Source organism: Lonchura striata, chromosome 18 (genome assembly GCF_050655825.1).
Source record: "Lonchura striata isolate lonStrDom1 chromosome 18, ASM5065582v1, whole genome shotgun sequence".
In the NCBI taxonomy this organism is placed as follows: Eukaryota; Metazoa; Chordata; class Aves; order Passeriformes; family Estrildidae; genus Lonchura; species Lonchura striata.
Window position 1 is genome coordinate 13376323 of NC_140720.1, and position 17774 is coordinate 13394096.

The following is a 17774-nucleotide window of genomic DNA, read 5'->3' on the forward strand; positions in this document are numbered from 1 at the left end:
TAAAATGAGTGCTCTGTCCAAAAGCCTCATGCCCTGATTAGGGGCAAAAATGGACATGAGAAACACCTCAGTATGATGCAAGGCCAAAGAGCAACACACACCATGATAGATATAAAGATGCACACTTCATAAGGGAAATCTCAGCCAACAATTTGAGTTCTAGCTGCCAGCTGGACCTTGCTGTTTGTTCCCCAGCTGTGAGTGTGCCAGTTGGATGCCATCTCACATAGGGCACGGTGCCACCCAGCCTGTCAGTGAGACAGCATCATTCCTGACTTCAGGAACACAGAGGTCAGAGCCAGGAACACCCAACAGCTTCTGTTCTCTCAGAACACTGCAAACTTCTCAATTATAGAAGCTGGTGTTATTAGAGTTACGTGCATTTCTCATGATTTATGCTCAAAAAAATTCTTCATATTTTTCAAAGCTTCCACTGACACACAGTGTAAGTGGCATGCTTAAAATGGCTTTTTCTGTGGCCATCAGCAAGTTCTGGATTTGGGACATGTGGAATTACAAACCTGAAGGAGGCAGGAGCCAGGGAACAAATGAGGGCAACCTTTTTCTGCACCTATTTAGTATCAGCATTATTACCTCAGGTGGAGAATATGTTTCACCTCCTTCCAATTCAGAGAAAGGGTGTCTCTTTCAACACCCTGTGGACTCCAGAGGGTGGATCTACTCATTAACCACTTTCCTAGGCACCACAGAATGGTTCAGCAAGTAAAACTTCTGACCTTCTGCAGAAACCAGCTGGAGCCTGACAGATCCTCCATGCCATGAAAAGTCACTGCTTCACTGCTGATGTGCCAACACAGAGGCTGAAATCATCATCATGTGATGACACATTTGAGTTGTGGGTCAAAGCAGAGTCTGTAAGGAACCTTTCTGGCTGTTAACTAGCATGGACTGATTCAGAAATTAAAAAGACATGGATATTTTGCTAGATGGAAGCACTTCTAAACCTGCAGCAGCCAGGAGCCCTCTCTCCCCTGGAGCTAAGTCAGGCTAAAGTGTTATTTACCTTGCACCTCACACAGGGCTGGGCTGCTGTGTGATGCCCAACCTCCCCAGGGCAGGAACTGCAGACCCAGGAGGAGTCACCCTGGCTTCTGTTTAGCACAGACCCAGCTGGGTCAGGTCACCAAAAATCCCTCCTCTCTTCTTCCCAGTCTTCTTGCACCCTTTCTTTCTATTAACTTACTTCTGTCCAGAAATGCACACTGAACATGAAGAGATGGTTTAACAGCCAGAGTTCTAAAGGAATAAAATTCTGGCTCAGAACACAGAGATTTTCAGGAATGCTCTCAGCATTTCAGCTAAGGTCCCTGAAAGAGCAGCTTATTGATAACAAAATTGCTTTAACCATGCTCACATGGCCTGCTCTGTTCACAGAACACACTGACTGAACCATTCCACCCCACACCTTCTCTCTCTCTTACTTGTATATTCAGCTTTATTAATTCCTGGTGAGAAACCAGCAAATCCAAGGCTCTACCCTATTTGCTTCTCCTCCAAGTCTGAAAATCAAAAGTTGTCTTGAGGATTTTAGCTACTTAAATGTTGCTGTTACATAGGAACCTACCACAACAGGACTTGGGTACCTCCATAAGTACCAGATTTCTCAAAATATCAGGAGACAAGCTCAAAAATTGAGTTGAAGACTCTGAAGCCTTGTTTACTGTGGAACCACCAACTACATCAATGATAGCACAGCCCACTTCAGTTGGTCTGATTCTACTGAAAACTAGAAAATCAATGGGAAGAAAAAAAAAAAAACCAAATAAAAAACCTGCACTTTTCCTGCTTTAAAAGCACTGTAGTTTCCAGGCTGTACAAGGAGCAGCTCAAATGCTGGTTTTGCTCTTCTGAAGCAAAACTGAAAATTACCAATAAGCTAATTTTCTTCCCAAACTGGAATACTAAAATAAAACTCACACCTCAGAAAAACATTCCACAAGAACTTGCTGCTCATAATGAAAACAATTATTTTGTGACATTCTTTCACTCATTTTTTCCAAAGCCAGGGTGTCTAATTTTGATTTTAGGTACTCCATGCTTACAGTAACCTTGGAGGCACAAATGAATGAAGATGCAGGGAAGTCACCATACCTGTCTCCCAACATTCTCCTGGAAGGCAGCCTGAGGAACAGAGAACAAACACACCAAAATGAGTCAGGTTTGCTTTTTGATAAACACCAGATGATGAATTCAAAACACACAACAATATAAATGACCCATGGCTTTTCTGTTTTAAATAAAGTAAACTCTGTCAGTAGAACAAGCCCGCGGGGCTTTTCTGTTTCTGCATCTCCACATTCTCTGCTCCTGGAGCCCTACGTTGCCTGGCAGCAGTTTGAGAATTCAGGTTTATTAAACTTGTCACACCCACACAAGTGCTTGGGAGTAGTGACACCAGGCTTGGCCCTAGGATGGAAAGTCAGTGCCTGTAGACAACAGCAACACAAGCAACTCACTCTTGTCTGACTTCAACATCATTTGCTAAGAGTGGGAAAAGTTTAATTCCTTGTCAATGAAAACTTTGGGCAAAAACCATCAAGACTGCAATATTTATCTGCAGGGTATGTGTCTGAAAGCACACTGAAACACTGGGCTTGTAAAATTTGAAGACAAAATTCATGTATCTCTCTTGTATTTTGCACTAAATAAACTCAAAATCTTGCAAAAATGCAATGAAAACAACCAGTTAATTTACCTACTTGTATGGCATACAGAAGAAAACCTGCTTAATTCCCTATTTGAATTTTCTCTCACAAAAAAAGCCCATTATTTTTATCCCTTTAAAGGGCATAAAATCCTAAGCACTAATAAAAGCTTCTGTAAATTTTAATTCTTAAGAGAGTTCATTGTTATCTGGACACTTCTCCATGGAACTGCCTCTTTCTCCACACACACTTTTCCAGTGATGGACAACACTCGTTAACTGATATTTAATGGACGGGGGAGAATTTCCAATGTTTACTGAAACACCACAAGAATTTGGACAACCAGAGCTTCTGTATTTCCTCCACAGCTCCAGCAGCCCTGTGGTAATCCACCTGTGCCAACAACAGGTTCAGCTGGCTCCCCGAGGAGGATCACACTCTGACGCCAGCCGGGATGGAGCCGGAGCCTCCCGCGCTGCTGCCGCCGGTTCAGGCTCCTGCCTGCAGCCCCTGCACACCTGCCCGGGCAGCTGCAGCTGCTGCTGGCAGCTCAGGGCATGCAGCACAGCCTGGCAGCCCACCTGCTGCCAGCAGTGCCCCTGGGCAGCACCTCCAGCCGGGATGGGGCAGGAGCTGGGGCTGCAGCGGTGCCCTGCGGCTGCAGCGGTGCCCCAGGGATGCTGCTGCTGCTGCTGCAGCCCAGCTGCTGCCACAGGCCTTTTCCCCTCCTCTCCTCACTCCAGGACAGGGTGCCTGGCACTCTGCAGCATTCATTCCTTTCTCCTTCCAGCTTTAGGTCCTGGTTTATGCTACTCTATTGTAAATGCAGGTGAACCCAATGGGAAAAAATTAGGATGTCTGACTCAATTCAGAAGGCTGAATGATTTCTTTATTATAACTATGCTAAAATACATCAATATACTATATAAAAGGAGGATACTAAAACTACATACTACTTTCTCTGACTCTCACACAGCTCCTGACCCTCTCTGAGAGCCCAGCCCCAGGTGGGTTGGATTGGCCACCAGGCTCCAACAATCCTCACCAGAATCCAACCAAGCAACACCCCAGGTAAACAATTCTCCAAACACATTCCACATAGGAAAAACAAGGAGCAGAAATATAAGTTGTTTTCTCTTCCATTTCTCTCTGTGCACCTCTATGAAAATCCTGAGAGGGAGAGAAATGTGCTTGCCACACTACCCTCAATGTGTTACTGCAGGCATAGGCTGTGTTTTATGCTATGCACCCTCTGGAGATCAAGCAGATCTCATTAAGCCAGTTATTTATGCAGCTCTGAGCTCCCCCTTGGTGGAAAGAAGGCAGTTAGGTGACCATCTTTTAGCCCATTCCACAAAAAAAAGGTATATTTGGGATGCAGAACATGTTTTCTGGTAACTTTGGTGTATCCAGGTTAGTGGTAGACTGGGTAGTGCTGGGTTAACAGTTGGACTTACTGATCTTAAAGCTCTTTTCCCACTGAGATGATTCTCTATTTTATGCTACTGAAACTCTCTTTTACTCAGCACAGGCATATTTCAGTGAGGATGACATTCTCTATCATATCCAAGGGATTTCATAGTTCAACTACTGCATTACAGTGTCATTTAAAAATGTGCTGCTCAGACAAGTGCCTAAATGATACAAAATCTGTAAAGCCCTGGAATTCCTTAAAGATGCCAAATTCCTAAAAGATGCCAGATTCTTCAAGTGTTTTGTAAGAGTAATTTTTCAGTTTTTATACAATCCCCTTCTGGAGATGGAAAAACTGGATATAAAGATACTAATATAAAGATTCCATGAGATCAGAACCAAGGTGACCAACCTGAACACTCTTCTTTCCAACAAAAACTTTAAAAAATTATCACAACGTTCTCTAAAAATATTTAGTTTAAAACTAGGCATTTTAAATACTATCAGTCAAACAAGACAAAAAAAAAGCCTCTCTTTGAGATGTCAGAGCTGCATACAGTCCAATTCAACATCACTTATTCATCTGATTATTCCTTATACTGATTATTCATGAAAGAGTTGCACAAGCCAGCCCAGAATGCTTGTGGAGCTTCAAAAGCAGAGTCTTGTTCTATTCTCTCTAACCTCAGGGTTCAAAATGTCTCCATTCACCATTTTATTTTATTGGTGCTCTGCATTATAATATATTGCATATTGTAAGAGATGGAAAATCTAGCAAAACCTGTTGTTTATTTAAATATGTGTTTAACTGTAGTAATGATTGGAAATATATAGCACTTCCAGGTATTTTTCTTCAAAATTGTAATAATGGCTAATAAACACAAAATATTTGCCTTTCTAAAATAAGAGAGAAGGCTTTAGTAATTTTATAAATCCCCATCAAGCAGCAACTCCAAATTTTGACCAGCTCTGATTTAGAAACTAGTAGTGAAAAAATTAATGAGACTGGAGGTAGCTGACTTGCAGAGAGCTCAGGAGTCTGAGCTACTGCAGAAGAGGAAAGTGAGGAAAAATGTGCTGGGGTTTATAATTAGAAATACAGATAGTCAGGCTGCCTAAGCACTCAGCTTGAGTCTGGCTGGTTTAGCACACAGCTCATGGTCAAACTATCAGTTTAAGTGTAGAAACACGCTGATGATCACACAGGACAATGAAATCAAGCCACCAAAGGCAAGCAGCACATTTCTAGTGGCAATTGTACTATAAAGATTTCTCCTTGGTGTCTGTATTCTGAGGACAATTCCTAGGGATCACACAGATAATTCACTTTCCACCATCTATGCTCCCTAATGTTTCGTACAGCTCTCAGGAAACAAAATTCTTTTAAGGAATTGATTTGAATAAAGGGACTTAAATTTGCCAAGAATGGCAAATTCTGGTTTCTTTAACGTAGGAGTTGAAGCCTGGGGGAAGTAGCACTGCTGGTATTTGTTATTTGTACAGCAAGGGAAGGGTTCTAGCACTGCTCAGCAATCTGCAGAGCTTGGCTTGCTCTGCTCTGAGCACCTTCAGACCCAGGAGCTGAGCTGGGCTTGCTCAAGCACTGACTCACTTCCCCAGCAATTACACTGCAGCTTCATTCAGCAGCTTCAACACCAGCACAGGTGTGGCTACAAAAAGTAAGGATGCTAGCCAGGTATCCCTGAGAAACCCTGCTGATGTTCTAAACACATCACTTTTCAAAATTTCAGTCGCAAAGTCAGACACACCTGGTAATGTGCACATTGCAAAGATTGTCTTTTTTCTTTTTTTTTTTTTTTTTTTTAAACACATTCATAGTGACATTTACTGCCAGGAACAGACACCTGGCTCTTTGGCAGACACTCTTTGGTTTGAGTTCATATAGTTATAGAGTGGAGTTTTTTACATTTAAAAGATACAATTCACACTTTTTTTTTTTTTAAGAAAGCAAGCTCAATCTCTGCAGCACACAGACTTAAATTCTCATAGATAAGATGTCCATTCTTTCTTCTCAAATTCTGTACCTATGGAAATGTGTAATTCTCCATCAGTTCTCTTCTCTTAAGAACACTTCTCTCAACAGCATAAATATTTTCTATAGAAAGTTTCCACAGATTATACTTTGGTGTCAGTTCTATTCACTGCCTAACTGTATCTGACGAATGGATTTACCACTCTCAAAAATTCCCAGTCCTATGGAGAGAGTTTTATATAACAACTAAAAATATGTTTGAAGGAGAGAGATTATCCTGGATATTTTCAATTTACCATGATTAAAGAGTAACAGCTGATTCACAATCAGGAAAGTGTAACCTCACAAAACTCCCCAGCTTGGAAATGTGCAAGAGCCAATATCTGTGTAGTGTGTAGGGGCCTTTTGTCTGTGATCTTGTGACTAAAAAATGCTAAATAATCCTTTCATAGATGCTTTATCTTGATCATCATGACAGCTATACAGCAGACTGTTAACTGTGGCCATAAATCAAGATATGGATTATATAATTTAACATCTAAATTCACAAGAAACTTCTAAGGATTTAAAAAAACAATTTTTTTGCTCCCAACATAATATTATGCTTCCCTACTGTAGTTCTACGTAGTTAAGTCTACAAATTATCAAATGAAAGCAAATAAAAAAATAACAGAGAGATGAAAGCTGGATGTGGCAACTTACAGAAGCAGCTCTTCTGCAGTTAACATCACGATCAAATACTGCAGCAATAACCAATGCACTGAGGAAATAAAACACTGAGCATTAGTAGCAAATATATGAAAAGAAATGTGCAATGCCATCATTTCAACATTTAGCCTTCTATGCAGAACAGGCAGCATGTCCTCTAAGGAGCTTATTATTTAGAAATACAAGGCTGAACTAAAATCTGAGTTGAAGTAACCTTGTGCTTTCTTGTTTCTCTAGTTTGTTGTGGACTTCCCACAGCACAACAGCCACCCCACTGTATCAAAGAATTTATGGAATAAATAAGCAGGGGTTTAAAACCTGGGCATAATCACATCAAATGTGAGACTCAGTGTTATTTTAAATGAAAACTTGGAAATACAGTTTCCCAACAGCCAAATGTACAGCAAGTCTTGTGTAAGGAGTAAACACAACACAAAGTGAAGCAATGGAAAGCTGCAGTTATCTCCACGAGAACAGTCACATCCTGCAAGGCACAAAAATCAAACAACATGCAAATCCTGATCAAAAGTAATCTGCAAGATGAACTGCAAAGCAGTTTTTTTAGGGTGGCCTGTAGAAACAGAAGGATGATTATACAAAACAATTTCTTCATGCATGAAGTGTGGTGACCCTGCACGGGGTAATTCTTGTGCCTTAAAAGAACTGCTGTTCAAAGATGTGCTACACAACACAGGACAGAGAACACATCCCAGGACACACAGTCTGCAGCTTTAGAAATCCACCTCCAGCATTCAATTAACTTCAGCAACAAATAAACATCTCTTCAGAAGAATCATTTAAGCAGAAAATTATTCCTTTCAAACCCTGAACTCTTCATTACATGATTTATTGACTCCAGGCAAAACCGGAAATAAATACTGGCTGAAAAGTAAATTCAATATAGCTTTGCTTCAGCATAAGGATATTAATTACACTGATAATATCAAACTTCCCTGGGTAGTGGCTATCAGTTCCCTACAGTGATGAATACTGTGTTGTTCCAATTCTCTGAAATTCACAGTCAGCTTGGCCTCTGTAATTTCAGTTTATCTCCATTAGGGAAAACAGGAGCCAGAAAGAATGAAATGAAAACAAACCCCAATAAAGAGTTCTAAAGACAGTTAATGCTTTCTTACAGCTACCTGCAGGAGCAATACCCCTCTCTGCCACAAAGACAAGAGGAAAGAGGAGATCATCCAAACAACAGAGCCTGGAAGAGCAAATGTTCAGGAAGCATTCCATCAGGAAGCAGCACACATGGCTCACTGTTGAAAAACTGCTGGGTCAGGTACACACTCCTCATCTCATGCTTGCTAATGCTCTGGCACACAGAGAGACTTAAAAATTATTTTAAAAGGACACTTAAGTATATAGTTTTAATGATATGACTAGCTCCCATAAATGTTTTAATTAGAGAACTTTCAAGACTAAAGGAATTGGAGGAAAATTATCCTTGAAACCAAAAAGAAGCAAACTTCTGCCTGACATTTCTGGTTATACAGACTAGAATCTAGAACATTAATTTATCAGTTATGCAGTATTTCAATATTGATCCTTTTTGAAGGGGAGGGGGGGAAACCCCAAAAAAAAGAACCCTCATCACAACCAAGAAGCTCAGAATCCTGAGCTGCCCTCACTGCATCAAACAAAAGCTTATCTTATAATCACATTGTACTTTTCCATTTTTTCTTCCTCTTCTGTTACCTTAAGACCAAGCTGTGTAAGTGAAGCCAGCAAAGCAACAGATTGTCTGTGCTCACTGAGTGCTGCAAACAACACTGTGTGCAGCAAAATAAAAACCCCAGGGATTCTATCAGTGCCCCGTTATATTCCCAAACCATACTGCAGTCACTGTTCCATGCTAATCCTTTTAACAAAGCATTCTAACTTATCCAACTCCACAAATGCTCTTTTCAGGCTAATTCCCACTTGGAAGTGCAGGCACATCCTCCACAAAGCCAGGCTTAGTGCAGAGGGTGGAACCCCTCTAAGGTGTCTTCACCTGTCTGCGTTGTCGTGGGAGTTTATGTGATACTGCACCAGGATTTCCTAACATAAAGAAACTGTTGATGTCAAACCAAGTGGGATATTTTTTTAAGCTGCTAAAAGGATCATGTCTTGACTTGTCCCAAGTGCACCACACCTGCCTGCTGCCAGAGGAGCAGAGGATGGCTTTGCACCCTCCAGTCCCTATGGAACACCTTTCCTGGCTCCTTTAAACCCTCCAGTCCCTATGGAACACCTTTCCTGGCTCCTTTAAACCCTCCAGTCCCTATGGAACACCTTTCCTGGCTCCTTTAAACCCTCCAGACCCCATGAACACCTTTTCTGGCTCCTTGAGGGATATGGAGCCTGCAAGCACGACAGCAATTAATTGCACAATACACACAGACTTTAATAAGTTGCAATTTTATCAGTCACCTAATAATTCTCCCTTTCCTCATTATCCCCTCCTCCCAAGGACTCATCTAACTGGCTTCAGGGAAAGTTAGAAGCACTCCAAGCATGTCAGTGGGTACTCCCCAGCCCGTGTGGATCTCATTCCCTTCCCTGACAAGGTAGGAAGAACCAGGGAGCAGAGGTGGGTCAGGTGAGAGACATCAGAACACAGAAATGAGCACAAGCATCAGGTGTACCAGGCAATAAACCTGAATTCCCTTCACCCTCTGCAGAAGACACTTCCAGTCTCCACTAGCCACAAGAAGTTGATCCTACTGCTATCCCCTGGAAATCTGCTACCATCAATCCCAGTGTGCCACCCTGAAGCTGTGGGAGGAGAAAAATAAACTCTCAAACATCTCCCCTATTTGGTACAAAACCAAAATTTCCTTCCTGAGCCTTAAAATGGTGAAGTGGTAACAGGACAGCAAACTCTCCTCCCTGCTGGAAAAGAAAGGGAAAGGTACAAGAAACACCAGGAGCAAAGTGGGTTTGAACAATCCAAGAAGAAAAGGAGGTGACGCTTGGGTCTGTTGAGCACTGCTGCTGCAAACAGCCCCTCTGCACCTCTCCAGTCATGCCAGTGCCCACCTGGGAGGGCTGCACAGGGAGCTGGGTGATAAAACACATTTAGACTCGGGGGTTTTTTAATGTTTGAGACCAGAGCAATTCCCCTGTTCCCTTCACCCCATGGAGCTGTGTTACACCACTGCAGGAGCCACACAGGAGAAGGAGCAAGCACAAAGGCCTGCTCCAGCCACACTGCAGATGACTCAGATTTAATTCCTCCTGTTTATCTAGAAGGAGAAATGCTGTGCCCATTCCCATTTCCACACTGCTACTTTTGCAGTCCCTCTAACCCAGCTCACACAGAGCTCTCACACATCCTGTTCACCACCCACCCTCCTACACTGTTCAGGGAGTTATTCCAAACAAAAAATTTGAAGTTAAATGGTCAAAGTGTAAGAAATACACATGTGGAAAAGAGCAACAAGAAAAATGCTTAGAACAGGAGTTACAAATCCTGTGAAAAGAAGAAAAAGGACAGGGGACAGGAAAGGGGAAAGGAGAGGGTCTGTGATACAGGGGTCTCTGATACAGAGGTCCCTTTACCCAAGTGCCTTCAGCACCCAGCTCTCCTCTGCAGGTACGTAACAGCAGAAAGCCATTCCCCATGTTTCATCACAGTACAAGACATAGCTCAAAGCAATGCTTCAGATTTCCCCAGCTCTGCAGGACAATCCTGCCCTGGAGCAAGCTCCATCATCCATCCTGAGCCACACCTGCCTGTTCCCCCCTCCCAAAGCCAGGCAGCACCCTGGGGAGCCAAGGCTGCCTGCCCTGTGCCCTGCACCCACAGCATGCTGTGCTGCACGGAGACACATCCCAGCTCCTGAGCCTCCTCCACCAGCCTAATTCTCTAAAATATCTGGTCTTTTTGCAAGGTCATATTTTGAAACTTGTTGAAACTTGTTTCTGGTTCAATCTCTCAACAACGTCATTTCTATTCCATGGCCTTCTTAGTCAGCACACCTTATTTCAGTGCTTGCATAAAGATGTACAAGACTTGTGTGAGCTTTCTATCAGGTTTTGAGAATTCTTTACTAATCCATTTCTCACAAGTTCTCAACAGATCCCAGCTCCTGACACCCCAAAGCACCCATGACAGGCAAAGGAACCTGCACAACTCCAGAGCTCAGATAGCCAGGAACTATTTAATCACTCTAATCGTATCACAGAGTGCAAGTATGTTTTCCTTTTTATTTTTTGTTTAGGTTTTAAACAAAACAGTTCAGCTCTTGCTGTGCACCTGCCACTTCACAGACAACAACTTCCACACCCAAGGGGGCAGGAATCAAATTACCCACATTTCCAAGTCATTAAATTCTGTTTCACTTTCCTCATAGGTAAACTGAAAAAGAGAGGCTGCAAGTAGAGACTGGGAGAGAAACAAAGCTCAGTCAAGTAGTGCTTTTATAAGGATATGCTTGAACAGCAATTGCAGTGTGTGCATCTCAAAAAAAGAGCAACACGATCCTGCAAAAGAAGTGAAGTTTCATCTACATTGCCAAAAATTTTCTTCTGTGGTCCTATAGTTTGAATAGATGAGGCAAGGTTTTAGAAACCAGTTTAACTAGACTTTAACAAACCATTAAGCAGATGAGCAAGGGTATATTGTTGAAATATGGACTGGGAAAAAAAATTACATGGAAAAATACAAGCAAGTGCTCTTAGAAATACTCTCAGGCATATATTTCCAATAAGTGTTCTCTTTTTTCTTTCTTTTTGTTTTTTTCTTAAAAGAGTGGCAAGGTCAGGAAGGAAAAGGGCTGATCTATGATTTACAGCAATCTAAGTTTACAACTTCAATATTCTGCCAATTTCATCACTGAAGAGAACATTCATAAAAAATCAGGGAAGAATCAGCTGACAGTGAATATGAAGAGAAGGATTTATTTTAAAGCACTCATAAATTTAGCTAAAAAAAATCAATCTGACTTGATGCAGTTTAAAGTGATTTTTCACTGGTCCAAAGTGAAATATTTATGTTCCTTGACTGCTGAAAAAACAATGTCTTTCAATTACAAAATGATACAAGAAAAGGAAAAAAAGAATCTCCTGCAAATCACGCTCTGCTTTAATCAATAACTGCTGTTAAGGGCACTCAGGGAAGGACCCAGGTGATGTGTTTTGGTACCTGAGTGGGGCCCATGTGCTTCCAGCAGCTGAACACAGTGCAGGATAAACCTTGTGCAATTCCCAGCTCTAAGCAAAGCCAGCAGTTCAGGACTGCACTCACTCATCACAGTTTTGGAAGGTGTTTACTATTTTACTCTAGCAGTGTGTATTCTTATCCAGGCAGACATTTTTTGCTGTGTAATTCAGCTCACAATGGATATTATTATGCATTTTGTTTCAAGATGCTGAGTGTTGCATTTTTGAAGGGTAGCAACAATTTGCTTGTGGCTAGAAGTATGACTCTTCTTTTAAATAAAACAGTGACACACCTAAGGCTAGATTTAAAAAAAAGCCGTATGTAATTATCAGCTTGCTGACACAATAGGTGAAACTGTGTGTCATACTTCATTTGAATTATTTTTTTTCACCATTTCTCTTTGGAGTGGCAATTCTACCTCCGAGAGTTGATTTAGAAATGGAATGGCCACTATAGCTACAAAGATTTTTAAGTAAAGCCTTGTGTAGCATTAATACTTGCTAAAATACTTTGCAGCTTTGTTGGAAAACTAAGATATTACAAACCACAACACCTTACAGCTGTCAATTAGCAATTTTCAGCTTTAACCTCGTGTTTGTCTCCATCCCAACAATTTATTCCCAAAAACTGAACCTGTCATAGGTGGCACAGTTCATTGGTTTTACTTCCACAGGCAGAGGGATCTCAAATATTGTCATTTGACACTTTCCTGAAGAGAAAATAATTTGTTACCAGAAGAGGCTGGAAGCTGAAGGGCACGAGCTCCTTCAGAAACACAACCTCCTGGTACAAACATCTGTTCCAGAGGTCCCACCAACAGCTTTGTGACCATAAAACTAAATACCACAAACCCTGAAAAACCACAAGGGTAAACCTGCATCAAGCCTATGGAGACCAACACTGCAATATGGCAGGGGAAAAGGAGTAACTAGAAACAAGTTTAAAAGGATTGCCTTGCAAAAAAAGAAAAAAAAAAATATATATTACATAGATATATACAGAGAGAGATTTATATGGAGAAATACAACTATGAAAGATGCACTGTATTAGGACCCATGAAGAGTAATTTTAGATTATTGGCTTTATAGGATGGTGTGGTAAAAGTCGATAGGTTAAGAAGCCCTTATAGTGTATTGTAATAAGAAATACAATATATACACAGTTATATATGGAGAAATAGATATGAAAGATGCACTGTATTAGGACCCATGGAGAGAAATTTTAGATGATTTTTACATAATTTTAGATGATTTTTACATAATTTTAGAGTAATTGGCTTTATAGGATGGTGTGGTAAAAGTTGATCAGTTAAGAAACACTTATACAGCAATTAAGAAATATTATATATACACAAACATATATAGAGAAATAGAACTATGGAAGATGCACTGTATTAGGACCCATGAAGAGTAATTTTAGCTGATTGGCTTTAAGGTATTTATAAGATGGTGTGGTAAAAGTTGATAGGTTAAGAAACAGAGTGTATTGTACTAAGAAATACGATACATATACAGATATATGTGGAGAAATAGATATGAAGGATGTACTGTATCAGGACCCATGAGGAGTAATTTTAGATGATTTTTAGATAATTTTAGAGTAATTTTAGATAATTTTTAGATAATTTTAGAGTTATTGGCTTTATAGGATGGTGTGGTAAAAGTTGATAGGTTAAGAAACACTTATAGTGTATTGTAATAAGAAATACGATATATACACAGATGTATGTGGAGAAATAGATATGAAAGATGCACTGTATCACGACTCATGAAGAGTAATTTTAGATGATTGGCTTTATAGGATGGTGTGGTAAAAGTTGATAGGTTAAGAAACACAGAGCGTATTGTAATAGGAAATAGCTGACTTCTGATTGCGACGGCGCGAATTATAACACCTCTATTGTCTCACCCTTCTCATGAGACTGAGAAGGGAAGGAAAGCTTTTAGAACACCCCTCAGCCAGCCCACGCGGGTCGGGCAGAGCGCGACGCCAGCGCTGGTGGCGGGCTCACCTGGAGATGTGGCGGATGAAGGGCAGCAGCTCGGCGGGCTCGTAGGCGCGCGCGAAGGCCCAGCAGACGTAGCACGCCGCGTCGCGCACGTTGGAGCCCACGCTGCACGCCCCGCGCTTCTCGTCGTACGTCAGCGCCTTCAGCATCACGGGGACCACTGTTACAGCACAGAATAGCCACAGAATGCCAGTTAGGACCTTCAAGACCATCTTGTTCCACCCCCACCATGGGCAGGGATGCTTTTCTCTGTCCCAGGTGGCTCCAAGCCCTGTCCAACCTGGCCTTGGACACTTCCTGGGATCCAGAGGTCTCACCACCCTCACAGGGAAGAATTTCTTCCTGATATCTAACCTAAACCTACTCTCTTTTCATTTAAATCCATCCCCCACCTTGTCCAGCCTCTACATTCAGGAGTCAGTAACGTTTTTCTACTGTAAGGATAATTCTTTTACACCATGCTAGAAACACGTTGTCACAGTTCAAGAAATCTGAATGCAGCCCTCCCCAGAGGGCTTTTATTTGGTATTTGCACACCCTGATAGCAAATCTGAATGCATCTCTCTCTAGATGGCACAGCTTTATTATATTACTAATGTCTGCAGAAACAACAACCTCTAAAAAAAAACCCAAACAATTTCTCTTTCAGTTTTCTTTCTTGTATCAAATTTATCCAATGCATCATTTTTCTTAGAAAATACTTGTCAGAAGGTGATCCCATTAACAAGAAATGGGATCACTGAGCTGTATTTCATTAGCAATCTGTGCCTGGATATCCTTGAGTGGATATAATCACAAAATAATTAAAACTTCTGTGTGCTGTTCATCACTCTGAACTTCTGCTTTAAACAAAAACATAGATACCATGACTGGAGAAGTGAAGTGTTAAAAGGCTGTTTAAATTCATCTTAAGCTGCTAAAGAAAATCAAGACATAGAGATGGGTGAGATCTGGCTAACAGGAACATAAACACTACAAGGGAGACAGTGCAATTCCCATCCTGGAACAACGATACAGCAGAGATGGGAGGATGGATTGCTGGACATTTCCCAGTTCCTAAAGAAACTGCAATGAATGTATTTAAAAATGCTGCCTAGCTTGTTTTGAAAATTGCTGCATCAACTGATGAGAAAAATGGAATTTGCTGGTTCTACAGGAACATTCAAGCAGGCGCCAAAGGCAATTTTGTGAAGCTGCAGAATGTTTCCCTCGGTGCAAGTGAGCACTCCAGCTCCTTCCGACAGCTGTGAGCACACTCCCACCTCTGTGCAGGGAAGGAAAAGGGGGAAGGAGGCCTCTCCAGCAGCTCCTCACATTTGGATTGTCTCTGTGAAAGAAAAAATGTATTTTTGCAGTTTAACGTCCCAAACGCTGGGCAGAGCCCCAAATGGTTTGTCAGGGACAGGGACGGATCCTCCAGGGTCTGTTGGCCAGACAAGCTCGAGCTCTCACACTTCTCTGGGGTGCTTTTCCTCCATCTGGGACTCACAGCACTGCTCTTTGTGAAAGAAGAAATGTACTTTTGCAGTTTAATGTCCCAAATGCTGGGGCCCAGCCCCAAATGGTTTGTCAGGGACTGTGGTGATGCTCCAGGGTCTGCTGGCCAGGGCAGCTGGAGCTCTCTCAGCTCCCTGGCTCCTTTTCCTCCACTTCACAGCACTGCTCTGTGAGACTGCAAAGTCTGGAGACACAGAAAAGGAAGGAAACAACAGTGGGCACTGGGGAAACAAGGTGAAGTGTGCAGCACCGGTAATCAGAAACACAAATACATCAAAGGAAATACTGATTTAGGGGGCATCTGGTCAAGTTTTGTGCTATCACTGGTTGAAATGCTGAATAAAAGCTGTTCCTCACACAAGCATGTGCATGTTCAAAAAAGCAGCTCCAGCATTACATTTCTTATTGGCTTTTAAGAGTTATAAAAACCCAAAAAGAAACACTACCCAAAATTCCAGGTTTAACCTAATTTCTTGCTCTAGAGTTCCTCAAAAACCATGTCAAATCTTAACCTAAAATTACTTTACCCAAAAAATCACAGATTTAAAAATCAGAAAACTTTGGGAAAAAAAAAGTCTTCCAGAAGAAAATTAGTTTGGTAGGGTCAAGACAAAATTTGATTTTTGAACTTCTGAACAAGCCTTTTTTATTGAAAACTAGGAAGCTGAAAGCTGCAGCAAGGAGAAGATCTGAACTGTTCCTTAAATTTACAGGTTTAACTTTAAAAGTTTAGATTTAATTTTACAAGTCTCCCTTTCTTTCACAGATCTACTTTTTTTTTTTTTTTTTTTTTTTTAAAGTGTGCCACCAAAACCAGAGGTTAAACAGTGCCCACTCTGAAGCTGGTTCTTAAAACAAAATCCACCTGTGCAGGTCTGTGAATGCTGAAGAAAACACAGGCACCTTTACCTGTAGCCTGAAGGTATCAGTAAGCACCTGCTCCACCCCTCCCTGCCATGCCCAAGAGCGTCACTGCAGTTGCAGCACAGCCCTCTGCTCAAGCCTTGGAAAAGAAAAAAAACAATTTCTGGCATTACAAACAACAGGCTTGGGCTGGTTTTTCTCCTCATGCTGGAAGCTGAAGAGATATTCTGTTTTTTCAACGTGGATTTTACACAGTGGGATGCTCAGTGTGAGAGACAATAGAAGTCTGGTGAAGGAGCTTGTGGAAGGCATTGGATACTGAAAGGTTTAATGTATTTAAATGAAAGATTCTTTACATTACTTCTTTAAAAACATACTTTACACCAACCTCAACTATAACCTGTGCCATCCAGAGCTCTTTGTCACTTTAACTTCACACAGTAAATTGATTTTTTTTTTTTAATTTAGTGCAATGTTTATCATATAAAATATACAAATACTGCAGTCAAACAAACAACAAAAACCTGTTCCTCAACCCTAGGCCTTGTCTCCACAAGAAAATTGCAAAATGTCATGTCAACCTATTTAATTTAAAACAGATTTTCATTGGATCTGGGGTTCAATAAGAATTGTCTACATTTTGTTTCAAACTAAAATATGCAGCTTAAAACAGATTAAGTCTATGTTATCTTAGACAAGCATTTTGTTTTTATAGGGACTGTTAAGGCAGAGAAGCTGTTCCAATCCATAAAAAATACATTGCAAATCCTTCTATTTTAGAATTATATAAGAAGAAGTACTACAAAGTGGACATTTGCTATTCCTGAAGGGTGCATTTTGCACAGTGTCACAGCAGGACCAGCTACAGACAGTAAAATTAAAGAAAGATGAAGCTTAAACTTAGTTACATATTCAACACAAAGAACAGCAATTTTGTTCCTCCATTTTTTCTTCAATGAAAACCAACTCAATGCAGAAGTGAAGCTTCAGCCTCTTTGTCAGCCTCATGCTTAAAAGTTGAGGTGATTTAGTTGAGGTGTTGGGGCTGGGCTGGACTTGATGATCTTGAAGGTCTCTTCCAACCCAGTGATTCTGTGAATTCTGAGAAAACAACTGGTGCAGACATCTGCAGTGTGTTGTTTCCTAAAAACAACTCCCTTTGTATGGAAAATAAGGTTTGAGACCACTCATTCCTACATGGCACCCCTGGAAAGAGGCAGCTCCTAATTAGAATTTCACTGGGGCTCTTGTACCAATATTTCCTGGATCAGTTTACTGGAGGCAAACACTAGAAAGTTCAGGTTAGGCCCATTCCCAGGAATAAATGCTTGTCTAAAAATTCTGCAAATCATCTCTGAATTGTTCTCATTCTCTAAAAACACAACTCTGGCTTCCCCATGTACAGAAAATACACTCATTCCTACATGGCACCTCTGGAAAGAGGCACCTCCTAATTGGAATTTCTTGTTA

The 17774-nt window shown here is 41.2% G+C and overlaps 1 protein-coding gene across 2 annotated transcripts in view; it reads right to left on the minus strand.

Annotated features, from left to right (window-relative positions):
• TBCD (tubulin folding cofactor D) overlaps positions 1 to 17774 on the minus strand; it is a 111761-nt gene that overhangs the window by 52161 nt on the left and 41826 nt on the right. For both annotated transcript variants that reach the window (XM_021535835.4, XM_021535834.3), the window contains exons 14-16: positions 13947 to 14103; positions 6775 to 6832; positions 2113 to 2142 (exon numbers count right to left, since the gene is read on the minus strand). In XM_021535835.4, the coding sequence (XP_021391510.2) occupies positions 2113 to 2142; positions 6775 to 6832; positions 13947 to 14103 (245 nt within the window). The remainder of the gene's footprint in view (positions 1 to 2112; positions 2143 to 6774; positions 6833 to 13946; positions 14104 to 17774) is intronic.